The sequence below is a fragment of the Corvus hawaiiensis genome, chromosome 14 (genome assembly GCF_020740725.1).
Source record: "Corvus hawaiiensis isolate bCorHaw1 chromosome 14, bCorHaw1.pri.cur, whole genome shotgun sequence".
Taxonomy (NCBI): Eukaryota; Metazoa; Chordata; class Aves; order Passeriformes; family Corvidae; genus Corvus; species Corvus hawaiiensis.
In genome coordinates, this window is record NC_063226.1 from 8,023,388 (window position 1) to 8,047,767 (window position 24,380).

At 40.5% G+C, this 24,380-nt stretch overlaps 1 protein-coding gene across 1 annotated transcript in view; it reads right to left on the reverse strand.

Annotated features, from left to right (window-relative positions):
- The window catches only part of STK26 (serine/threonine kinase 26), a 37,149-nt gene that overhangs the window by 2,773 nt on the left and 9,996 nt on the right, over positions 1–24,380 (reverse strand). The window contains exons 3-9 of the mRNA XM_048318418.1: positions 18,992–19,222; positions 6,514–6,570; positions 4,734–4,842; positions 4,484–4,641; positions 1,836–2,021; positions 1,036–1,184; positions 305–398 (exon numbers count right to left, since the gene is read on the reverse strand). Coding sequence (XP_048174375.1) covers positions 305–398; positions 1,036–1,184; positions 1,836–2,021; positions 4,484–4,641; positions 4,734–4,842; positions 6,514–6,570; positions 18,992–19,222 — 984 coding nt within the window. The remainder of the gene's footprint in view (positions 1–304; positions 399–1,035; positions 1,185–1,835; positions 2,022–4,483; positions 4,642–4,733; positions 4,843–6,513; positions 6,571–18,991; positions 19,223–24,380) is intronic.

The window sequence follows — 24,380 nt, forward strand, 5'->3', positions numbered from 1 at the left end:
AGATGCCTGATGACACATCTCAAACAATGTCATACAGCATCAGAAAAACAGTTCAGTTTTTCCTCACTAGTAAGAGTCTTTAAAATTCCCATCTCTATGAATGGATCTACAGTTCATCTGCAGTATATTTTGCATTTGAGGCTGACACGGCAGAGGAAATATCACTAACATGCATTATCTCTTGAACTGCAAAAATACCAGTCAGTTCTAATGGAAAGTGAAGTTACTAAGTTTTATCACTATTTTCCTTAAATAGGCTTCAGAACCAGCAGTTAGAAAGAACAACTCCCCTGTCTGTACTTACCGTCCCATTCTGGAGCTTCTTTGCATCCGGCTTCTTCCGAACGGTAGTAAAGCTCCACTCAGGGTGAGAATTATTTTCTTTGTTGCTGGACTCCCTGAAGAAAAAAGGAGATGATGTACATAATACTAGCCATAACATGACACCAAGCAAGCACAGGTAACCCAAATACATAACAGGATTAGTTCCATATTCCTTAAAATAAGAAGAAAAACATGTATTGAAACATTAACTGAACTTTAAAAGAGGCTGAATAAATTGAAATGTGATCAAGGCAAACAGAAGATGTTATCTACCCACATGGCTTACCTTCTCCCATGGCATACCATTTGAAAGAGTTATCTGATAGCCAGAAAAGCAAGAGACTTACAGAAATCATGTTGTTCCACAGGCATTGTGCAAACTTCTTCATGCACCTCAACCTTGCTCTGCAATGTCTCTAATTGTGATTCAGTGGTTTTGGTACAACCACTAGCCTCAGACTAGGAAATAAATAGCACTTAAACAGAACTGAAATTGATTTCAGAGAGAAAGTTTAAAGAGGTAACAAGCACACGGCTTGACTTATGTGTTAATCTTTAGGATCATACAAGAGGTTTTTTTTAGAAGAAGACAGTAAAAAAAAGGAACAGAGACAGGTGTACAGAAATGGTGTTATTACACAGAAAAGTTGCAGCAAACCTACTTAAAGAACATTATCTAAACAAAAAAACCTTAACTGAATATAAACTTACGAATCTGAACCATCGGAATCACTTTCGTCACTACTATGTCCTTCTGCTTTCCATCTCTTAAACCTATCAATCAGTTCTGTCAGATAGGAAGTCTTCTTGGCATTTTTCATAATGAATTTGTGCTTCAGAAGTTCTTTTGCAGTGGGGCGCTGCAAGAAACACTTTAAATATTTAATGTTATGCTAACATTTCATGATTTTAAATGCTAATAGGGGAGATTTAGAAATACAACAGACTTCTAGAGCTAACTTGTATAAACAGGAAGTCAGAAAAGCCAGTAATCCACGTTTACGACCACGCTAAAAATACAATCAAGTCATCCATAGACTACACAGCTTATCCTTCTATGTTAGAAGGCCACACCCAGGAAAATGACTAATGAAAACTCTCCAAAGCAACATTTCCTTGTAAGCTGAATTCAGACAGCAAAAGTTGTGCTGGAAAAAAGGATTTCAAATGATTTTCTCCGCTGTTCAAACTTCTCTTCTGATATTATCCTAGTTTAGAGTGCATTTTAGGAATCTGCCTCTGCCACTGTAATTTCTTTCAGCAGTCTCCCTCCTTCGAGTATTTTAAACAAAACAAACTAGGATAGAAATAGATATTAAAAAGCATCACTAAAATTTACAGTGGTCTCTAAATTTATAGTTATAGTTTATAGGTTATAGTCTCTAAAATTACTTCAATCACTGATGATGCACAACACCAGCAAAATATTTCACAAGCACAGGAGAGCAGCAAACAAAACTGAAACATCTTTACACACACACACACACACACACACACATTTATCTACTCACAAATGTTGGGTCCTTATTCAGACATGCATCAATGAATTCTTTAAAAGGTTTACTGAAGTCTCCTAATAAAGTGGGAGGATTGTTTTTCGGAATGAGGAACAGAACTCTCATTGGATGCATATCTGAGTTGGGAGGCTCCCCCTTGGCCAGTTCAATTGCAGTGATGCCCAGTGACCAGATGTCAGCCTGAGAGAGGGAAAAGGGACTGTTAGTACAAAATTATGGGCTGTCATAACTAAGTAACTGAAATATTCACATATAATGCACCTATATAACAAAATTAATGTTGATCTAAGTACATAATGCAAACATTCCTTTCTAACACTTCAGGAAATCTTGACTCACGAAGACCTGGCTGACTTAATTCTTTAATAACAAACATCTAGATCATCACTTTTGTTGCAGCTGGTATTCTAACACTGCCAGCAAATTAAACGGCTACCTAAATTTACACACTTTTGGAAAAGCTTCAGAAATATTGATCTTCCTTTGATTTTTTCTATATATTAGCAACAAACTACCACAAATTTCCTATGTCTAATTCAGAGTTTGTTTAGGTATCCAACCTTGTTTGACAGCTCACTCTAAAGGAACAAGGCAGAAAGCTGAATCAAATCCAGCAGGGGATCACTTAATTTCTTTCCTAACTGACTGCTTGATGAATTTAGCTGGAGAATTATTGACAACTAGTTAGACTTGAAACACCAAGTTCACAATGTAAGTCACAGAAGAATAATGAAGTACCATTTATTTTAGCTAAAAGCAAGCATTATAAACAAATTCTTTGTATCAAAACGTAGTATGATATTTTGATATGATACATAAAATACTACTATTCTAAAATTCTTTTCTGATTTTGATTTTTTTTCCCAAAAGAAATATATTATTACTTGCATCTTTTTAGATGAGCTACAATAGCTATTTAGATCACTAAAGGTGTTTCTCACTAAAAAGTGTTTGGCAGTAGTTGACTACACTTGGCACAGAATCATAAACCAAAACTGCCCATAGAGTAAACAAGGATTACAATTTGCATCTCTCCAATACTCCTCTTCTGTTCACAAGACCTAAAATAGCTGTACTTTATAGCAAAGAATTAAACTAACTCACTGTTTATTACTGAAATACATAACCAATAACTGTGTATTGGAGCAAAATTATTTGAAAGAAGAGATGGGGCTTACAAATCTCTGACACTACTAAAATGTATGAATTTCTAGTTTATTTCCCATTATTTTGGAGTAGAAAGAAGAAAGATTAAAATTCAGTACAGATACCAAAACAGTCATCAGTATTAGTCTAGAAATTTAAGTGTATCCTATCCAAATTCTTCATCTCTCCTACCAAAGGCTTGTATCTTCTGTGCTCTCCCATCAGACTACTGGCATGGAAAAAAAGGGGGAAGACATTGCTCTTGCAACATACTGAGGAGATATGGAAGACAAAAGATTAGGTTGCTGGGAAAATAAAAATGAAGGGGTGATAAAGCTGATGTATACACAGGGCAAGCAGAAGAGGAATTCTTCCCCATCTGGCTGGCCAACACATATTTTTAAAGCAGGGTAGAGGGCTTTTCCAAAATGTCCTACAAAACACATTACAGCGGGACCACGGGAACCCTAAAGAGGAGAATTCCAACTTATCAGCAAGAAGCGTTGTGACAAGTACACAAATTCCTTCAAGTCTGAATGATCCCAGGAAAGTCTTTTGGAGTGTGAATGTTTTCAGGACACTTCAGATATCCAACAGTTTTTTCTTTATATGCACATCACATAAGTACAGTTTCATGTTTACTATTTGAGAAAAAGCAGTAAGAAAGTATTACTTCACACATACCAGATTTTTATTCTCTTGCTCCTATTTAAGGTTTTGTCTACAGAGTGTGTAAAGTCCAATGCCAGACTGAAACATACTGCCATTTCACCAGCCACATGTTCTAGGACATCTTGTGGTTTGACACACAGAAGAGGGGACTGTTACCTCCTTATTGTCATTTCCAGCACCAGTTCTCAACTCTCAGAAAAACATGGAAGAACTCTGCTTTTCCACTGCTAGTTCACATAGGAAAACTCTCCTTCGCAATTAGTCATCCATCAAGAGCTCTCACGACAAAGAAAGGCACAAGGTACCAAAGCCACAGCCACCAAGTTACTCTTTACCTTCTCAAGACCTGTGCTAAAATTTTCAGCATTACATGGATCCTCAGAAATACTATTTGAGAAATTATACCCAGAGCTGTGTATTAAAATCTGAGAAGAAATTAACATTTCGGCTGCCATCTTGGCTTTAAATAAACTGCCATGTCCTGGTGGCATTTTATTTTGTGAATACTTTATTACTGTTTGAATTAAATGCAAAACATCGAATTGAAACCAAATCAACCAACCACCCTACATCCAGGGAGCTGCTCTGAAAGAGACACACGACATCACCATTTTACTTGGTGACTTTGCACCTGAGTACAATGACATGTAATGACTGTATAAAACCAATTTAATCCTACTTTTAATTTTATTATTTGAAATCCTGTAATTTCAAATCTACTTCCCCCCTCCCCCTCCATACTGATAGAGCTAAAAGCAAAAAATTAAAATAAATGCTGTTGGATAACCAGATACAAAAAAAGTATGTTCTACTCTCGTACTTACTTTTGAATCATATGCTGACTGCTGAATAACTTCAGGGGCCATCCAAAACGGGGTTCCAACAAAGGTATTTCTCTTAATTTGTGTGTCTGTTAGCTGCCCAGCAACTCCAAAATCAGCAAGCTTAACATCACCTTGCTCTGATAACAAGACATTGGCAGCTGGCAAGGGGAAATAACATGATAACAAAATTAGAACACTGTTTTACAGTTTTTAAAGGCTTTAACAAAGAAACACTTGAAATGTTGCACACCTTTTATGTCCCTGTGAATTTTCTTCTCTGAGTGTAGGTAGTCAAGGCCTTTCAAGATTTCCTTTAGCATAGTAGCAATCTGGAACTCATCAAATGGGCCTGCTCGCAGCTTCAGAAAAAAGATGCATTAAAATCATTTTAGTCTTGTATCTAATTTTTGCCTTGCTTTGACTAAATTAAATCTTAAAATTGAAACATGTTTTTAAAGTAAAGAACTAACAAAATTAATGAAATATTCAATGCAATATGTAATTATTTTAATTGAAATAGGTGCCACTGGAATGATCACCTTCACATCTCCTCCACATCAGTGCCAATACACTGAAAATGCTGTTACTCCTCGAACATACACTGTGTTCCCCTCAGCATTCAAAGCACAAGACAAGCAATAACTAACTTTCCACAAAGTTGTATGTCCCTACAGGCAGCAAACATGGCAGACTGAATTTTGTAATTTAGATTAAGTAAATTAAGAAAACAGTTTATTTCAAAACAGATTAATCTGTTGACTGTGGGTTTTAAATTTAATGATGCAGTTTTTACTTGTCCCAGCATTTTTGATTCCATGTCTGCTTTTGTATCAAGAACCTAACATGCCACTATAAAGCTGGTAGTATGGATTAAGTGTAAGCTTTGCACATTTGAAAGCTACGCAAATAAAACAGAAGAAATTAAGGTGAGTGATTAAAAAAATACCAACGACACAGCACCAAAACACCATGAAATTATGGTCAGGCAAAGTGAGGCAAATGAGGCAAAACTTAAATTTTACTCTTCTAAGATTTTATTCTTTTACAGGTTCAGTGATTTAAACTGGCACAAGTAAAAACTATTTCCCTGTTTCTGACACTCCACAGAATACGATCAATTACTCAAAAGTGTCAAAGAATACCTCACAGCCCGCTCAGGGCCAAGTTCTAGAGCTACAAACTACCACATGCTACACCTAATTACTATGCTTTTGATGAGTTGATGCGATGTAATTTCATAAAGAATTTTAAATAGAGTTGTGAAGTCAAGCACATACTTCAACTCTCGCAGACAGGACCCCAGTTAGCAAATACATAATTATCACCATTTGATAATAGTGAAGACATGATATTTTCCCTTCTGAATCACACAAAGACTGAGCTATATTATCTTACAGGAAAGGGTGGGTCTGTAGCGTTACTGAGGCAGAGCTGCACCGAAACCATGGGGAAACCACATCCACACTCAGTGGACTGCACTTGTGCACTCTCCAGGCTACACCCTCCATGAATGCCAACACTACCTGAAGTAAAAGGCACTTTCATGCTTAACTGAAAATACCTGAACATGGAAAACCCAACACATTTTAACCAGTTAAAATTAACTGTGGCTGTGGACACACTCTTCATTCATTCCTGAGATCCAAACCTAAAGGAAACATTTTTTACCTAAGCGTAATGAATTCTACTTGGAGGAGGTGGGAAGTGATAGACAGAGGACCCCAAACCCAAACCCCCACCACATACAGCAAGAAAAGAACTTCTCAAACTAAAAGAAACCATTGCTTCATTTGACTGAGAACAAATGGATGCTTCCTAATGCTTAGAGACAAAAAGTAAAATAGAAAAATTAACATGAATTCAGTGTGACAGAACTACCATTCAAATTCACACTTTTTGGAGCATTACCACATAGCACTGATGTAGTATCAGCTGCCTCCAGGTACTTATTTTTATAAAGTGATATAAAAACACAATGAAATAAAGTTCACTGATACTTATATTGCAAAAAAAAATATATATATACTTACAAGATCCAAAGCTGACCCGCCACCCAAGTATTCCATTATTATCCATAGTTTTGTGCCCTGTAAAGAAGGCATGAGAGAAGTTGAAGGCTGCCATAAAAAATTATATATATATATTTTATATATTTCAATAGACTACCAGCACACTCTTAGAAGAAGGCAAATACAGAGTCTTGTTGATCACCTAGTTGTATGCAATTACTTCTTGTAGAATGATCACACAGCTCCTGTGAAGTCTAAAATATTAATTAATATGTTTGACTTCTGTATTTAAAAAGCAATGAAAAAACACCATTACTACTAACCAATTTCTGCTAAATAGTATCTAAAATGATTTCACTTAAAGGAACAGAACTTACAGGGGAAAAAAGTGATTAGGTGGTGGTTTAAGTTTTAATTAAATACAAGTAATTATTTAAAGTGGACCTTGCAAATACCTGAGTTTCTGCACTTCCTCTGTGGAGATGTATCAACCTCCAGAACTGACAAATTCTTCTAACACTGATTTCTAGATGATGACTTTGTCCTCAGCTTGTCACTGCAAAAGGTGGCTGGTTCATAGAAACAAAACTGGAAACACTGGTAGCAAATCTACAGACTACTTGCCTGCCAGAGTCCCCTCACATTCTAGGCAAAACTCAAATATGAATCTATGGGCTACTATTTCAGAAAATTCTGTGAATAAATGTATTTCTTTATTTAAAATAAAACCCAGTAATTAAAAATACTCAATTGGACCACAGCTGGTGAAGTATCACACACACTGTGTAAGTTTCCAGCAAATACTTACCAGTGCTAGTTCCTCACAGCAGAGCACAAGCTCAGGGCAGGAGTACTCTTTAAAGCCTCTTGCATTCTTCATTGTATACTTTCCCACCCTATGGCCTGCCCAGGGATGGAAACCTCAAGAAAACTCAGCAAGCAAATAAAGGTGCAATTTCTGAAAACACCACATCCAATCATCCTAACAAAGTGTGCTCTGTTAGATTTACACTGAATTTAAAAACCACATAATTTATGAGAGTCTATTCCAATATTATGATCTCAGCAGGGAAGGGCTGGCTAATTTTAGCAGTTTTTATAAAGCCCAACTTTGTCAGCTCAGAAGACCTGCAAGGAACTCCTGTTCAAGGCAAACATTGTGGTTACCAGACATGTTTGGAGGACTTGACTATTACTTGAAAACAGTACAGGGTGAAAATGAATAAGTACTGTTTCTCAAATAATGTCTCAAAGAAATTGCTACTATCCACTGTAACTTGGTGTGGACATTTTCTAGCCAGGCATGAATAACCTTTTTCCTAGCTATTTTCTGTCAGCCAAGTATAAATAGACAGGGCAGAACAACCACTATCTTTAGATTGTCACAAAGCTTTGCTGCACAAAGTGCTGCACAATTCTGATGGAAGTCTTTGGATGCTACAGGAGGATTTCTCCATATTCGAATCCGAAAAGCTGACAGTAACTTCAGGTTTGTTTTAACTGCAGAAGAAAAGAGCAAGCTCAGGTGGCTGTAATAGCTACAAGGCTAGATATTGAAAACCTTGGTCTAAATGACACAAATAAGGAAAACAATCACGGAATTCCAGTCATCAAGAGATTTATCTCTATGGTACCGTTGGGAAATCCAGCTGAAGCACTTCATCAAGCTTACCAAATTTGTGTAACCAGAACATGCCAGAACTACAGTAACTTTTAATCTTTTTCTTGCTTGAACTGGTAGGGGAGTAACGCATTTTGACAAGCCATTAAGCTGGAGGAAAACACTCACTTCAGCTATCCAGCCTAACTTATCCAGGGTACCCTCCACACCCAATGGTTTATTTATTGAGATGTTAATCGCAGTCAAAGTGCAATAGGGGATGAGGAGACAAATTTAGATCCTGACCTTCTAAAAATATGAACAAATACCTCTATCAGGACTTAAATTATCTTACAGCCACAAAAGCTGCAATACAGCTGAAGCTTATATGATTCTACACACATTAGTGAAAGGCATGATATAAAGGTAACACATTTTATTATTGTACGCAAATGTGTTTATTAAGGTGCATTCTTTGACTGTATATATGTTTGCACACCACCTACCCGCATGTTTAGAAAACACTACTGATCTTGCCAGACATGCAACAAAAATTTAGGAAAAAATTACTAATGCCTAAGCTTTAAGGTTAATTCAATGGGAAACTCCCATTTGAACTTCAAGATATCCCACATTACCATGATATGGGGGTTTTGTACCTTTTTGTGTCACAGTAACTGAAAACTGGCATCAACTTTATTACAAGAACCTCAGGGAAGCAGACCTCGCCATCTTGTACCAATGATGAGGTTTTATAGATTAAAATACCTGATAACAGACAAGTAACATTGCACTGGTAGGAAACTATTAAGGGACTGTCCACACTTTTAAAAATCACATTTACAAGTTGGATATACAAGCTGTAGCTAATGAACAGCTAGGCTGCAGAATGTGAGAGTAACTTACACAGCATCAGCTGAGCTGACTAAGTTACAAGTTAGTAAATCAAGTAATTGAAAGAGACACTCCTCCCTTCTGCCTTTCAGCAGCAGGGGCATCTCAGAGAGCCTGCACGCAGCTGGCAAGCCCCAGGCTCCCTGTGACTGGGCCACTCCACCATCTCCAACAGCCACAAGGCTGCCTTTGCATCCTGAAGTGCAAAGAAATTGTCAAGATACAGACTATGTAGAACAGAGTGTAAAAAAAAATAAAATCTCTCATCTGAAATGTTTGCAATTAGAACCCCCTCACAACTACATCTCTTCTTTCATGTTTTAGCCGTAACAACTTTTAGCTATCAACTATCTTGCTGGAGGGAAAACTCAAAATGATGACAAGAACAATCTGCTTACTCAAAGATTAGTTGAAATTGATTAGAAAACCAGAGTAAGTTACAACAGAAGATGTTCCACTACAGTTCAGTTGGATGAACCGACACTTACATGCTAAACTTGAAGCCAACACATGGTCTCAGCTGTGATTTCTTCAAAGTAAAAACTAGTAAAATTTAAAGATTTAAGACAGATCTAGATTACTGAACTAGATAAACATCAGTAAGCGCTGTAGGCAAGCTGAATGCCTTTGCATTGAGGGTTTACTTTGGTATTTAGTCAGGAAAACACTAAGTCTCTTTGAACAGTGGAAAATTACAAACATTTCTAATGGCATTTCTACAGCTTCAGAGAGAGCTCCATGCATGATTAATACACTTTAATAAACTATTTCTAGTCCATAAGCATGATCTGAAACACAGCACACTGGCTCAACTGTTTTGTTTCCCTGTAAATAAAGATGCAAAGGAAAAAAAACAGGTATCTTAAATTTTTAAATACCTTCTATTTACCTTATGCTCTTTTTAACCATTATCTTAAAAGTTATTTCTAGGAATTTTTCAGTGATCTTTATACATAAACAGAAGTATCCAGCAACAAACATATGGGACCACTGTAAATATGAACTTCACACCAGTTATATCCATGGCAAACGGCTTCTGATCTCTGCAGCCTAGGACTCAGCTTTGTAAAAAATAAGATGTCTTAATTTTCAGAATTTAACCTCAATATTCTTTAATTTTTAATTATACAGTCATTTGGTACATAACTGTACCCATTTCATTGTTTCAAAGAGATATTTACAATGTACAGGAAGATGAAATCCTGAATGAAGTACTGCACTTAGCTTAATAGTTAGGCTGACTGCCACTCTCAAAGAAATAGCTAATAAAAAGTTAACAGCTAGAGCAATTAAGTGAAAAACAAAAAAGGAGACAGACACAACTCTCAAAATACCTGTTATTACAAAAATGAAAAGGCAGAATAAAAGATTCTTTGCACAGTGAACAAAACCAATACCCTCTTTCCCCTGAGGAGTCTCAGTCTCAAGCTGAAAGATCCTGAACTAGCAACCAGGGATTAATCTAATCTAAGAACAATTTAGGCAGAAGATACTACTTTAAAAGTTGCTTTATTTACTTTTAATTACAGAATTAAAGGTACTCATTTATTTGTGGACATTTTTATTCATTTACTTGGGGAACAGCAAGAAGCAGAATTACCTACCATGATACTCTGGGATGAAAAACATTCCTGTGAACAACTTTTTAGGGTTTGTTTGTGTTTGGTTGGTTGGTTGGGTTTTTTTAAGAGGAATTTCTTAAAGGAATGGGAAAGTAACCAAAATTCCACAAACACCTCCCCAATCTCCATGCATGGAAATTTTCCCTCCCCAAAAACTTTACAAGCATGAAAAGTAAACAAGAGATCAGCATTAATCTTTCAGAATTTATCCATTTAGAATAGAAATGGAAAGAACCCACAGAGTGGTGAGGAGAGTACTGCAGCATTAACATGATTCTACACTCACCACGAATTTTTAAAAAATAAAAAAACCTAAGCAAAATTCAAAAGTTATTTAGCACTGATAGAATAACTAGACTTTACTTTCCACATCTATATTGCTGCAAATAATGAAAAGACTATTTTCTTTCCCTAGTCAATCCATAACTTACAAAGCTTTTTCCACTCCCCACCCCCCAGAAAACAAAGAAGAAACAAAACAAATCCTCACACAGCTTAATTCCTCCATTTATAGCTGCTGAAATCACTCTTTAATGCTGAGATTTCACAAAACACTTTTCCAAGCAAAGCCTCTGTACTAGTTTGAAAACAAACCAGTGGGAGGCACCAAGTCCGAATAACAATTTAACAGGGAAATAAAAGAAAAGGAAAAAAAGAAAACACTGGTTCAAACTGACAGAGTCAAGATACAACCTGACTCCCTGTTCGTCAGGGTGGTGGTAGCAGTCTGGTAGAATGGTGGCTGCAGTCCTCTGAAGCGGTGATCCTGTAGGAAAGGGTCTGCTCTTCCTCAGAAGGTCCAGTGGTGGCTGTGTAGCTCCTGTCCTCTGGAAAGCCAGTGGAAGGGTTGCCTCTGGTGTTCAGCATCTCAGATTATTATATCCATGATGGATGGTTGGTTCCTCCCTCTGGGTGGAGCATCTCACAATGGGGTAATGAGTCATGAGGCCAAGTGTTGATTAGGCTCGTTAACAGAAGATAGTCTGGAGGGAGTCATCTATGAGTCATTCGGCAGGGCATTCATGGGCCATTAACAGAAAGATAGTCTGGGGGGAGGAGGCAAGGAAACACTGCCCCACCCGATTTCAACAGCTCATGAGGATGGTGATAGAATACACTGCAACCCAGGACATTATCCACCCCTTATTCTATTACCATCTACTTCATCCCAAATCAATACCTTCCTTAAACTCTACACACACACAAATATATATACAATGAAACCCTACACACAGTTCTCACCTAAGATTAGGTCTCCTTGTGGTACACAATGGCTTTCCCCATCTTTCTGCATTACCCACCAAGTGTAACCAGGTCCTTGAGCAAAGACAATCCCACGGATGGGTTTGCCTTTGCCTGAGGTGGGATTAATCCAAACAGTCTTTCCTAAAATACCTCTCAGGTGTACCACAGGAACTCTATCTCCATTCTCTGTGTGCAAGGGTTCAGATTCGGCAGGGCCAGCTCGATTGATGCACCCTTGGGTATTGACCATCCATGTGGCCTTTCCTAACTTCAGGTCCCAATTTTTTAAGGTCCCCCCCACCAAGTGCCTTTAGGGTGGTTTTAAGTAGTCCATTGCAGCGTTCAACTTTTCCAGTAGCCGGTGCATGATAAGGGATAGGATATATCCATTCAATACCGTGTTCTCTAGCCCAGGTGGTGATGAGGCTGTTCTTAAAATGAGTCCCGTTGTCTGACTCAATCCTGTCAGGGGTGCCATGTCTCCACAGGACTTGCTTTTCCAGGCCCAGGATGGTGTTCTAGGCTGTAGGATGAGGCACAGGGTAGGTCTCCAGCCATCCAGTGGTTGCTTCAACCATGGTCAACATGTAGCGCTTGCCTTGGCGGGTTTGGGGAAGGGTAATGTAGTCAACTTGCCAGGCTTCCCCATACCTGTACTTTGACCATCGTCCACCGTATTACGGAGGCTTCACCCGCTTGGCCTGCTTGATTGCAGCACAGGTCTCACAGCTGTGGATGACCTGTGAGATGCTGTCCATAGTAAGGTCCACCCCTCGGTCACGGGCACGGTATGTTGCATCTCTCCCCTGACGACCAGAGGCATCATGGGCCCAACGAGCTAGGAATAACTCTCCCTTGTGCTGCCAGTCCAGATCCACCTGTGATACTTTCACCTTGGCAGCTCGGTCCACCTGCTCGTTGTTGCGATGTTCTTCATTAGCCCGACTCCTGGGTACGTGCGCATCCACGTGTCGAACCTTCACGGTCAGCTTCTCTACTCGGGTGGCGATGTCCTGCCAAATCTCAGCAGCCCAGATGGGTTTCCCTCTGCGCTGCCAGTTGGCCTTTCTCCAGCGATCCAGCCATCCCCACAGAGCACTAGCTACCATCCACGAGTCGGTGTAGAGACAGAGCCTCGGCCACTTCTCTCGTTCAGCAATATCCAAAGCCAGCTGGACGGCTTTAAGCTCTGCTGACTTGATCCACCTTGTCCCTCGGTAGCTTGTGCAACTCGTCGTGTGGGACTCCATACTGCAGCTTTCCACTTCCGGTTAGCGCCTACAATTCGGCAGGAACCATCAGTGAAGAGGGCATAACGTCTTTCAGTCTCCGGTAGCTCATTATATGGTGGGGCTTCCTCAGCACGAGTCACTTGCTCTTCCTCTTCTTCAGAAGATAACCCAGAAGTGTCACCTTCCAGCCAGTTTGTTATAATTTCCAGAATCCCAAGGCGATTTGGGTTTCCAATACAGGCACGCTGTGTGATGAGAGCAATCCATTTGCTCCATGTAGTGTTGGTGGCGTGATGCGTGGATGGAACCTTTCCCTTGAACATCCAACCCAGCACCGATAGTCGGGATGCGAGAAGCAACTGTGCTTCAGTGCCGATTACCTCTGAGGCAGCTTGAACTCCTTCATAGGCGGCCAAGATTTCCTTCTCTGTGGGAGTGTAGTTGGCTTCAGATCCTCTGTAGCTTCGGCTCCAGAATCCCAGTGGTCGACCCCGAGTCTCACCAGGCACCTTCTGCCAGAGGCTCCAGGACAGACCATTTCTCCTGGCTGCAGAGCAGAGCACGTTCTTCACCTCTGGTCCTGTCCTGACTGGGCCAAGGGCTACATTGTGAGCGATTTCCTGCTTGATCTGGGCGAAGGCTTGCTGCTGTTCAGGGCCCCAGTGGAAATCGTTCTTCTTTTGGGTAACCAGGTAGAGAGGGCTCACAAACTGGCTGTACTCGGGAATGTGCATTCTCCAGAAACCTATGGCGCCTAGGAAAGCTTGTGTTTCCTTCTTGTTGGTCGGTGGAGACATTGCTGTGATCTTATTGATGACCTCGGTGGGAATCTGACATTGTCCATCTTGCCACTTTACTCCCAGGAACTGTATCTCTCGGGCAGGTCCCTTGACTTTGCTCCTTTTGATGGCAAAGCCAGCTTCCAGGAGAATCTGGATGATTTTCTCTCCTTTCTCAAATACTTCCTTTGCTGTGTTTCCCCACACGATGATGTCGTCGATGTATTGCAGATGTTCTGGAGCCTCACCCTTTTCCAGTGCAGTCTGGATCAGTCCATGGCAAATGGTGGGACTGTGCTTCCACCCCTGGGGCAGTCGGTTCCAGGTGTATTGCACGCCCCTCCAGGTGAAAGCAAACTGGGGCCTGCATTCTGCTGCCAAAGGAATGGAGAAGAAGGCATTGGCAATGTCAATAGTGGAGTACCACTTCGCTGCTTTGGACTGCAGCTCGTACTGAAGTTCCAACATGTCCGGCACAGCAGAGCTCAATGGTGGCGTGACCTCATTCAGGCCATGGTAATCCACCGTCAGTCTCCATTCTCCGCTGGACTTACGCACTGGCCATATAGGGCTGTTGAAAGGTGAACGGGCCTTGCTGACCACCCCTTGGCTCTCCAGTTTACGAATCATCTCATGGACGGGAACCACAGAGTCTCTTGTTGGTGCGGTATTGCCGACGGTGTACTGTTGCTGTGGCTAATGGCACCTGTTGTTCTTCAACTCTTAGCAGTCCCACGGCAGAGGGGTCATCTGAAAGGCCAGGCAGTGTACTCAGTTGTCTGGTATCTTCTGTCTCCACAGCAGCTATCCCAAAAGCCCAACGATGTCCTTTTGGGTCCTTGAAATACCCATTTCTGAGATAAGTCTATGCCAAGAATGCACAGGGCCTCTGGGTGGGGTGTTTCTGCCACTCGTTCCCAGTTAAACTCACTTCAGCTTCCAGTACAGTCAACTGCTGGGATCCTCCTGTCACCCCAGAAATGGAAATTGGTTCTGCTCCCACATACCTTGATGGTATCAGACTACATTGAGCGCCGGTGTCAACCAAAGCCGTGTATTTTTGTGGGTCAGATGTGCCAGGCCATCAGATCCACACAGTCCAAAAAATCCGATTATCCCTTTCCTCTACCTCGCTAGAGGCAGGGCCCCTCTACTCCTGGTCATGGTACACGTTGCTTCCCTCTGGTGAATATGTTCCTGAGGTCCCTTCAAGAGGATCAGTCATACTATTATTCCTATACCATCTGGAGTTCTGTGCACAACAGACCAGAGCAGCGTTGACTCTGGATGAGCTTCTTGTGGTAGTTGTCCCTCTTTTTAGTTCACGTACCCTGGCTGCTAAAGAGGAGGTGGGTTTTCCATGCCACTTATTCATGTCCTCTCCATGTTCCTGAAGGAAAAACCAGAGATTACCTCGTGGGGTGTATCCTCTCTCCCTGGTTGGGGGATGCCTGCTCCTAATGGCAGAGACTCTTGTTGGCTCTGGGGAGATGTGGTAAATCTCTTCCTTCAGTTCCTTTTCCAGTTTCTGATGGCCTTCTTTAATCAAGCTCCGGACTTGCTCAGCCAGCCTTCTTTCCACGGACGAGACATGGGTGCGAAACGGGGCTGTGACGGTGTCCTCATAAATCCTTAGTTTGTTCACCAAGACGCCCACCCTGTCCTTGCCTTCCCTCCATTGCAGCGTTGCCAGGTAACGGGAGTACATCTCTGGTCCAAGGCGTGCGAACCTCAACCACATCCCTGATGTGCACTGGACACCATCTGGGCTCTTAGGAAATCTCTCGTCTTCTGAGAAAATGATCTCCAGCACAGACAATTGCCTCAGGCACCAGATACCTTGTTCCATTGTGCTCCATTTTCCTTGGTGCACCTGGAGGTCTTCTTTACAAAGGTACCTGTCCCTTACACTTGTAAGCAGTCGCCGCCAGAGGCTGAGAGCTTCTTGGGTTCTCCCGATCCCCTGGTCAATGAACACATCCAGGGACAGAGATCCCAGCTGCCTGGCCTCACTTCCATCCAGAATGGTGTCATTGGCTGCAGCGTCCCAGATGCGGAGCAGCCAGGTCAGGATGGACTCATTTGTCTGGCAGGTGAATTCCCTTCGCAGGTCGCGCAGCTCACCCAGGGACAGCAACCGAGTGATGATCTCTGGCTCTGCCTCTTCTGCTGGGCGCGAAGGTCCTGCTGCATCCTTGTCAGTCACTATGCGGACTGATTTGCTTTTTGATTTCTTCTTCTGAACGGGAGAAACTGCAATTGGTTTAGGCTGTTCTGGTTCAGTGACAGTTTGTGTGGAGATGCTGACAGCGCCTTTGGTTTCTTTCTCCTCTGTGTCAGTCTGCATGGACATGGACGCTGTGGTCTTGCATCTGGGTTCTTTCTCCTCTGTGTCAGTCTGTGTAGAGATGGACACTGTTGCTTTGCGTTTGGTTCCTTTCTCCTCTGTGTCAGTCTGCGTAGACATGGACGCTGTTGCTTTGAGTTTGGTTTCTTTATTCTCTGTGACAGTCTGTGTAGACACAGTGTTTGTTGCTCTGCTCTTTTTCCCTCCCTCATCCTGAGGATGCTGTGCCACAGCTCTGATTCTAAGCATGGTGTACATGGTGCAGGCTGTACAGAGAAGACAAAGCAGAACTGACAGCAAGTTTATGCCGTCTTTGACATCCAGAGGGAATTCAGTATTTTCAAAAACTGCTGTGCCTGGCCTGAAAGGCTGGAAGAAACCACTCTCTACTCCTCCCACCAGGGGCTAGGTGCGATTGTTGAGGAGATCCCAGACATAGGAACCCAGACTAGGACAGCCAAACAAAATTGAGTATATATTCTGAATGGTATTCATCGCCTTGCAGGTTATTATTATGCTATAGACATAATAAACGAATAAAGCAATTCTCATACTATTCCCTGGTTTTAACAGGAGTAATACAACAGGCAGGTAGTTCCCCATGTGAGGAAAAATATAGAGAGCAAGATACAGTATCCATATAGACAAGCTCAGCACCATGGTGAATAGGTTTCTGTTAATACAAAACTGTAGTTCTGACTTTCTCTCAGAGCAAGCCCCACACTGGGTGCCAAAACATGTACTAGTTTGAAAACAAACCAGTGGGAGGCACCAAGTCCGAATAACAATTTAATAGGGAAATAAAAGGAAAAAAACTAAAAGAAAACACTGGTTCAAACTGACAGAGTCAAGATACAACCTGACTCCCTGTTCGTCAGGGTGGTGGTAGCAGTCTGGTAGAATGGTGGCTGCAGTCCTCTGAAGCGGTGATCCTGTAGGAAAGGGTCTGCTCTTCCTCAGAAGGTCCAGTGGTGGCTGTGTAGCTCCTGTCCTCTGGAAAGCCAGTGGAAGGGTTGCCTCTGGTGTTCAGCATCTCAGATTATTATATCCATGATGGATGGTTGGTTCCTCCCTCTGGGTGGAGCATCTCACAATGGGGTAATGAGTCATGAGGCCAAGTGTTGATTAGGCTCATTAACAGAAGATGGTCCAGAGGGAGTTACCTATGAGTCATTCGGCAGGGCATTCATGGGCCATTAACAGAAAGATAGTCTGGGGGGAGGAGGCAAGGAAACACTGCCCCACCCGATTTCAACAGCTCATGAGGATGGTAATAGAATACACTGCAACCCAGGACAGCCTCTTCCAAGTAAAAACACTTTCCAAGAGTTACTTTGACCTGTTTGTACTTCAAGGCAAACAACTGGGCTTTTACAGCACAAAGTTGAAAGGATAGATATTCAGGAGAATAGAATTTAGGACTTACCTCATCACAGAAAATAAAGGACTGTAAAAACTACTGATCACGTCTGGATCTGCAGTACCATTTGTGCACTGCTCCAGGGGAACCTTACTAGTTGAATTCAAAGTTATCTTGAGACGAACCTGCTTGTTCTAATATAGTGTGATGCCAGAAGGTAAATCCTACTTCTCAGACCTTTATTACTTAATAATAAACAACACAAAAGTCCCACTGATTGAGCCCAATAAAGAGAAGCAAAAAGGGGATATCAATGGCAATTTGTATGTTTACTTGCGTATGAAGAACTCTCAGTGAACAGCAAAGCCATTATAACTGTCTTGCATTAGCCAAAATGAGAAGGTAGCATTTGGAGTATACTAAATATACCTGATATATTGGAAAAATAACTTGCCCACTTACTATAAAAATATAAAAAATTGAATATATTTGCAATTTAAACAGGAAAAAAGAAACATCTACAAAGAACATTACTAAATAAATTCTGCAAATACTTCTACGTATCACTGAAAGATAAAGCACAAGTGTGACACAGAGAACACTTACCAGAAATCTGTCTTTAAACTATAGAAAACCCCACTACACCTTAAGAAAGCAGAAATGCTGAGAGGGAGACCAAGCACCACAAAACAAAACCAACCAGAAAAACCTCCCAAACTGAAGCAAACATACCAAAACTAACAAAAAAACCAAACACACGCAAATAACCCCTCCCGGACACTTAATATACTTCAAACTATCATTAAAACTTTAGCTTTTATCAAATAGTTTTAGGGATTTTTTAAAAGTCACCTAAAATACGTCTGCAGTGAAAAACACTTAAGCATTATCTAAGGTGAAAAGTCTGACTCAACATTTTGGTCTTCTGTAGGTTTTCATTTTTGTTTGCTAAGTTATGCCTTAGATAACATTTTACACAGTGGTTACGTAACTCTGCTGATGTCAGTGTTACTTTGTCTCAGGCCTACTAAGCTGCATAACTGCCAACACATTTTACATGGTGCAGGGTTTCTTTCCACACCAGGAACAACTTTTGTTTCTGTAACTACAAAGGTATATTTTTCTTGCTCAGAAAGGCCACAAAATTATGCTAGGGATTGTGGAGGGAAGAGAGAAAACCAAGGTCCGAAAGCAATGGCAAAAACAATCCTTTATCAACGCTGTTCATTCTGTAGCCATTTTGTGCAAATCCCAGCCACAAAGAGCAAGCAGCAAAACGAGATAAATGAAGTGGAAAACTCTGTTCAAAGAAAAATAAAAACCTACTAAAAATGCCAAGTTGGCATGATAAATCTTCCTTAATTTTAGATGTTTTTCCTAGCAGCATTCTAGCAAATCTTTGTGAAATACTATACATTACCTTTAAATAAGATCCATAGTATTTTGTTACATAAGGACTATCGCACTGACTTAAAACAGTTATCTCTTGCTGTATATCTTCTATTTCATCTTCTGCTTCCTCAAGGTCTATGATTTTTATGGCAACCACTTGCTGTGTCCGATTATCAATTCCTTTGAAGACCTCACCAAAGGAGCCTTTCCCAATGCGTTCCAGTTTTGTGAATAGTTCTTCTGGGTCTGCTCTATGGTTCTAGAAAAAGAAAAAAAAAAAAAGGAAGGGAAAAAAGACACGAGTTGCCTAAGTTACTTCCAAGTTATTAGCCCTCATTACTTCCCAAGAAGCACATCATCCACATTTACCATCACCAGAATGGCTGCATTAGATAAAGTTATTTCCCACACACTAACTTCTAATTCAGCTATTAGTTACAGAACATACATTATGCAATTCTGTCTAAGGTAAGTGAGCCTTACCAGGGAGGAAATCAGGTACAAACCTCATTTCACTTCCTCACATAACAACCCTTTAAAATGAAAGAATAGAGCTGTTCTTAACATTAATCCTGTCTGTGCAGTAATTCAGAAAACTGGGGAATGCAATTACTGGCACAGGACCACCATCATCACCCAGGCAGAAAAGGCTGGACTTCCCACCTGGCCAAGAGCCTGAGGAAGGCACAGCTCCCTGTCACGTAACCCAGTGAGGGGTGGTTGGAAGAGGATGGCAGATTCCAAGATCAGGTAAGACTAGGTGTCTTTGGGGCAGTTAAAAGTGCTGACAGAAAGATGAGCCAAAGGAACTGAAAGATGTTCAGCAAAGAAATAAGAAGGCTGTCATGGAGTACTGAACCCACGGCACCGATCAGAACTGACTGCTACCACCATACGTGCACACAGAAGCAAAACGCTGCTGAGGACACCACTGGTTTGCAATCTCTGCTGAGTAACTACTCTTAAAATCACCAGACTGGTTATTATACAAGTATTTTAAATTTCTTAGCTTCACTCAAGTAGTCAGGAGGGCAACAAAGAAGGAGCAAATTCTCATTTTCCCTTCAAGATAAAGCATGCCATGTGGCTGCTTAGAGAACCTTGCATATCCAAACATCAGAGCAGTGGCTTTTGAAGGATGAGGATGACACACTCCACAGTTTAAGAACACAGAACTTCAGACCAGAGTACAAAAGTTTACTGAGAAACATTCTGAAGAGGTCAGACAGACACACCAAAAGAACAGAACAGCCCATGTTTTGAAGAGCAACACAATTAAACACCTTACTGCTATCAGAACTGGGCAACTGACTGCACAAATCAGAGCTGAATAAAGAAACATCCCTGCCTGAAAAAAGCCCTCTAATTCAGTAAGAAGTTTTGAAAATACGGAAGAGATGCTTTGCTCTGCATCTTTCTCACATTCCAAAAGTCAGAACCAGCAAAAGAAGCGGCAGGTTTGAAAGAAGACATTTAACCTAAAGCACAGATTACCCTACATAACCAAATACTCAAGTATCAACATGAAACTCCAGAAAACAACTTTACATTGGTGTTCTTGAAAATTCATGAGAAAATCTTTACTGGGAAAAAAGATATTTTAGTACTTTAAGCTAGTCCAAAATAAGACAGTCCCATTTTCTTACACCTGGGCCCTTATTGTTGCTTCTTCCCTTTGACCAGAACCAAAATGTATTCAACAATAAGGTGAAAGAATCAGGAAACAGATTTAGCTAAGAATTAACTATATGATTTGCCAGGTTTATTTTCAGCTGAATCAGTTCACTGCTCACATATACCAAGCTGTTATTTCTGCTATCACAAGAGGAGGGAACATGAATTAGTACAGCAGATTCATACTGATCTGTGGAGGTAAGATTTCTAGATTTTGCAAACAGACAAGACACACTGCTGCTCCTGAGAAGCACATTACAAGAGGAATGAGGAATTTCCCCTTTGTCTACAAGGAGCTCATTGCTACTCTGCTCCATTAAAAACAAACAACTCCTAAAAATAGTTAAACAAAAAAAATGTATTTTCTTCTGTTGATAGAGACAGTGAAAGACCCAAAAGATGAACAAATACACAACCAAAGCAAATTAAAAAAAAAAAAAGGGGGGCCTATTTGGCCTGAAACCTGGGAGAACTAATATTGTTATATTGGGAAAGAAAATTACTGAAGGCTTGAGGTGCTCATAAAACTTTTAGTTAAAATGGTCCCAGAACACCAGTAAATCTTCAGACTGTCCAAAGACAGACACATTGCCATACACTACTGCACTAGCTCCTGCCATCATTTCATTGCTAAGACTAGAAACCATTTAAAAAAAAAAATCTGGATTTAAAATCTATTTTCATGAGTGCTCCAAAAAATTTTTGTAGGGACAGGTGTAGTAGCAAAAGCAGCAGCGACTGCCACCCAGCCTTTCCCTGCTGCCAGGTAAGATGCCAAACTGTCGTCTAGCCAGGAATCGTTTCTCAACTGCATTAGTTACAATAAGAAATAATTAACTGATAGTTCTCCATTTACAATGAACAGAGACACACAGTTTCCAAGAAACAAGTTAAGAGAGATGACTGGCAAAACTTTTTATTGATGCTTAAATACTCATCTTTACAAAAACTAGCTTCAATTTAAGACACACTTGGAATCTGGGATTTCAGGAGTCATTCATACTAATAGCTGTTGTTGATTTTAGATTAAACCTGTTAAACACTTCCAGTCAGATAAAAGAAAAGCAATTTAATCACAGACATATTCAGCTAATCCAGCCCTTTACAAATGTCTGATCACCTCAAAGGGCAACACCTGGATTTTGCATGGTTAAACAGAAAACTCCTCTGGGCTCCTCAGCAGAAAAGCGCATCACTCCATCCTATACACCCACTCAACCACCATCAACAGAACAAACCAGGCCTACAAATTTTCTCCCCCGAGCTACTTCAGATGAATCAGAGCTTTAAAGGCTATTTCATCTTCCAACAACTCCTGATGCCATTATGTGTGAGTGCTGGAGTACAGGGAGAGATCAGTCATGGATGGACTTCCCAATGCTGCAGAACTCCCATGTACATCCCTGGGAGGAGGAGGTGGAACAGAGGGGCATCAGAGGAGAACAAACTGTGAGAGACTACTTGAGGAAACAGTCACATCTTTTTATTCTCAGAAAATCCACTCACAGCAAGCAAAGTCAGCTTTACAGCTTCTGCTACTCACCGAGGCTGACAAAGCACTGTAGGACACTCCAGGATAAAGACAAATATTTCTGACCAACTACAGCTAATATTGAGATAATGTCCTATGGAATGACTTCAAACTTGTAAAACTACATAATTTAAAACATGGCCATAGTACAAAGACTGCATTTTGAAACATATTTGCTTTTACGTTTCTTAATTTCCTTGTCTTTCAGCCTATTGTTCTACAGGAATGTTTTTCTATAACTGATGAAAACAAAACAAAACTTTAAAAGACTGCTCTGTAAACAAATGTACAGAAAAGGATGAAGATGTATTTTATATAAACAGAAGCGTATATGTGTGTATACACACCCTCAATACATACCAGTAAATTTCTGCAACACAGCTGTCAGCTAAGCTTCTAATATGGTACAAATTGAGAATTTTAACACTATTAACACTCCTGAGCAAAACCACCCATTGTTATTCCTTGTTTTTTCACAGATCTTTCACTGAAATGGAAAAAAGCTTTAAAAGATGCCTGCATGAATAACTTTTTAAAAAATAAATACTGGTTTCCATGGGAAGTCCTATCTGTTGGGCAGCAGATGGTAACAACACAATAGACAGTATATGGACTGCATCATCACCTCTCCAAAGATAACACCTTGTAAGTGCACAAATCAGGCAGAGAATGTCTTGCTCTTCCCCTCCCTAAGCCTGGTTCTATAGACAAAAGCAGCAACAAGTATGACAAGCACAGGCACATTCACATGCCAGCTCCGTTCTCACCAGTGTGACTAAAAGCACCAGCATGAGTGTGACAAGACAAGCCCTCTGCACTGCTTCCAAGTATGCCACTTCACCAGCCCAGTACAACCGCACAGCCTGGAGGCTTCAGGAAAACTCTCTTATCCAACCTTGTGCCATCACTGTATCTGTTTATACACATATGTATGTGCACACAGAAAGTCACACAATCTGGCTCCAAAGAGAGGAAGTCATCCAGTCTGACCACCCGCCCAGAAGCCCCAAATAAAAAACACTATAGCATAATTTTTGCCAGCATACTTTTTTTTTTTTAAAACGTAATTTTTGCCAGATGTTGCATCAAGTATTGTGCCAATCTGGCTTATATAAGCACTTTCCTTTGATTCCAATAAACACGTGTTTCTGAAGCAATGTCCTGGCTGTGCTCTGCTACAACACTGACTTGCTGATTCACCTTTCCGCTTCTGACCCTGTCATGTACCTGTTCTTCAAATTCTGAATTCTTCCTTTAAAAGAAACTTAAAACATACTGAATATGTAACTTCCAAGATTATACAGACATCTAATAGACCAAATTAGAAGAAACAGTGTGTCAGGCTTTGTCTGGATCTGTTGGTGCGGGACAGCTCTTTGACAGAAAAAGGTCTTCTGAAAATGCATATTAATGAACTTCATTCAAAGGTACTGAATACAATTGAATGAAAAAGCAAAACTTGAAAGAATCTTGGACAGACTGAACTAATGCCTTGATTCTAACAAAATCAATCACCTAACATCCTCTAGGATTCCTAAAGCAAGTATTTTAACAGTCTTGTGAGATTTCTTCTAAGTAGTCTGTCAACGTGAGAACATACATCCTCTTGTCTTAACAGTATTTCTAAAACCTGAGAAATGCTGTTACACTAACAGGACTTTCAAGCATCTCCCAGGCTTTATCTGGAACAGAAGTTCCCTTAGAATTGTAGCAGTGCTACAGAACAGCTCACCTACACTGGGAGACATTACCCAAATAAGCATTAAATAAAGATAAAATAATTAGTTCAAATGATTTTATAAAAGGTTGGTAAGAGAAGACCACAGAGTGTTTACTCATGTTTTTCGAGCACCCACTACTATGGCACCCTAACAGGTCCTGGTAGCTTTGGAAGCCATCAGATTTACCTGTGTTTAAAAGACTGTATTTTCAAGCAACTCCATTTGCAGGCATTTACATATTCTCAGATAATAAAGAACCTCTTAAATTTTTCTTCTGTTCAGACCCCCCAAAAATAAAATTAAGAGGGAGTAAGAAAGACAAACCTGATAGGCTACAGAAATTCTTAAGAGTAATGTCTTAATCGACAGATACATTCTTCTTATCTCTTTCCATAGAGTATCTGCATGTAGTTTCAGATATTATATATATATGCACACACATTATACACCATGCATGTTAAATCATATAACAATATTTATTTACATAAATT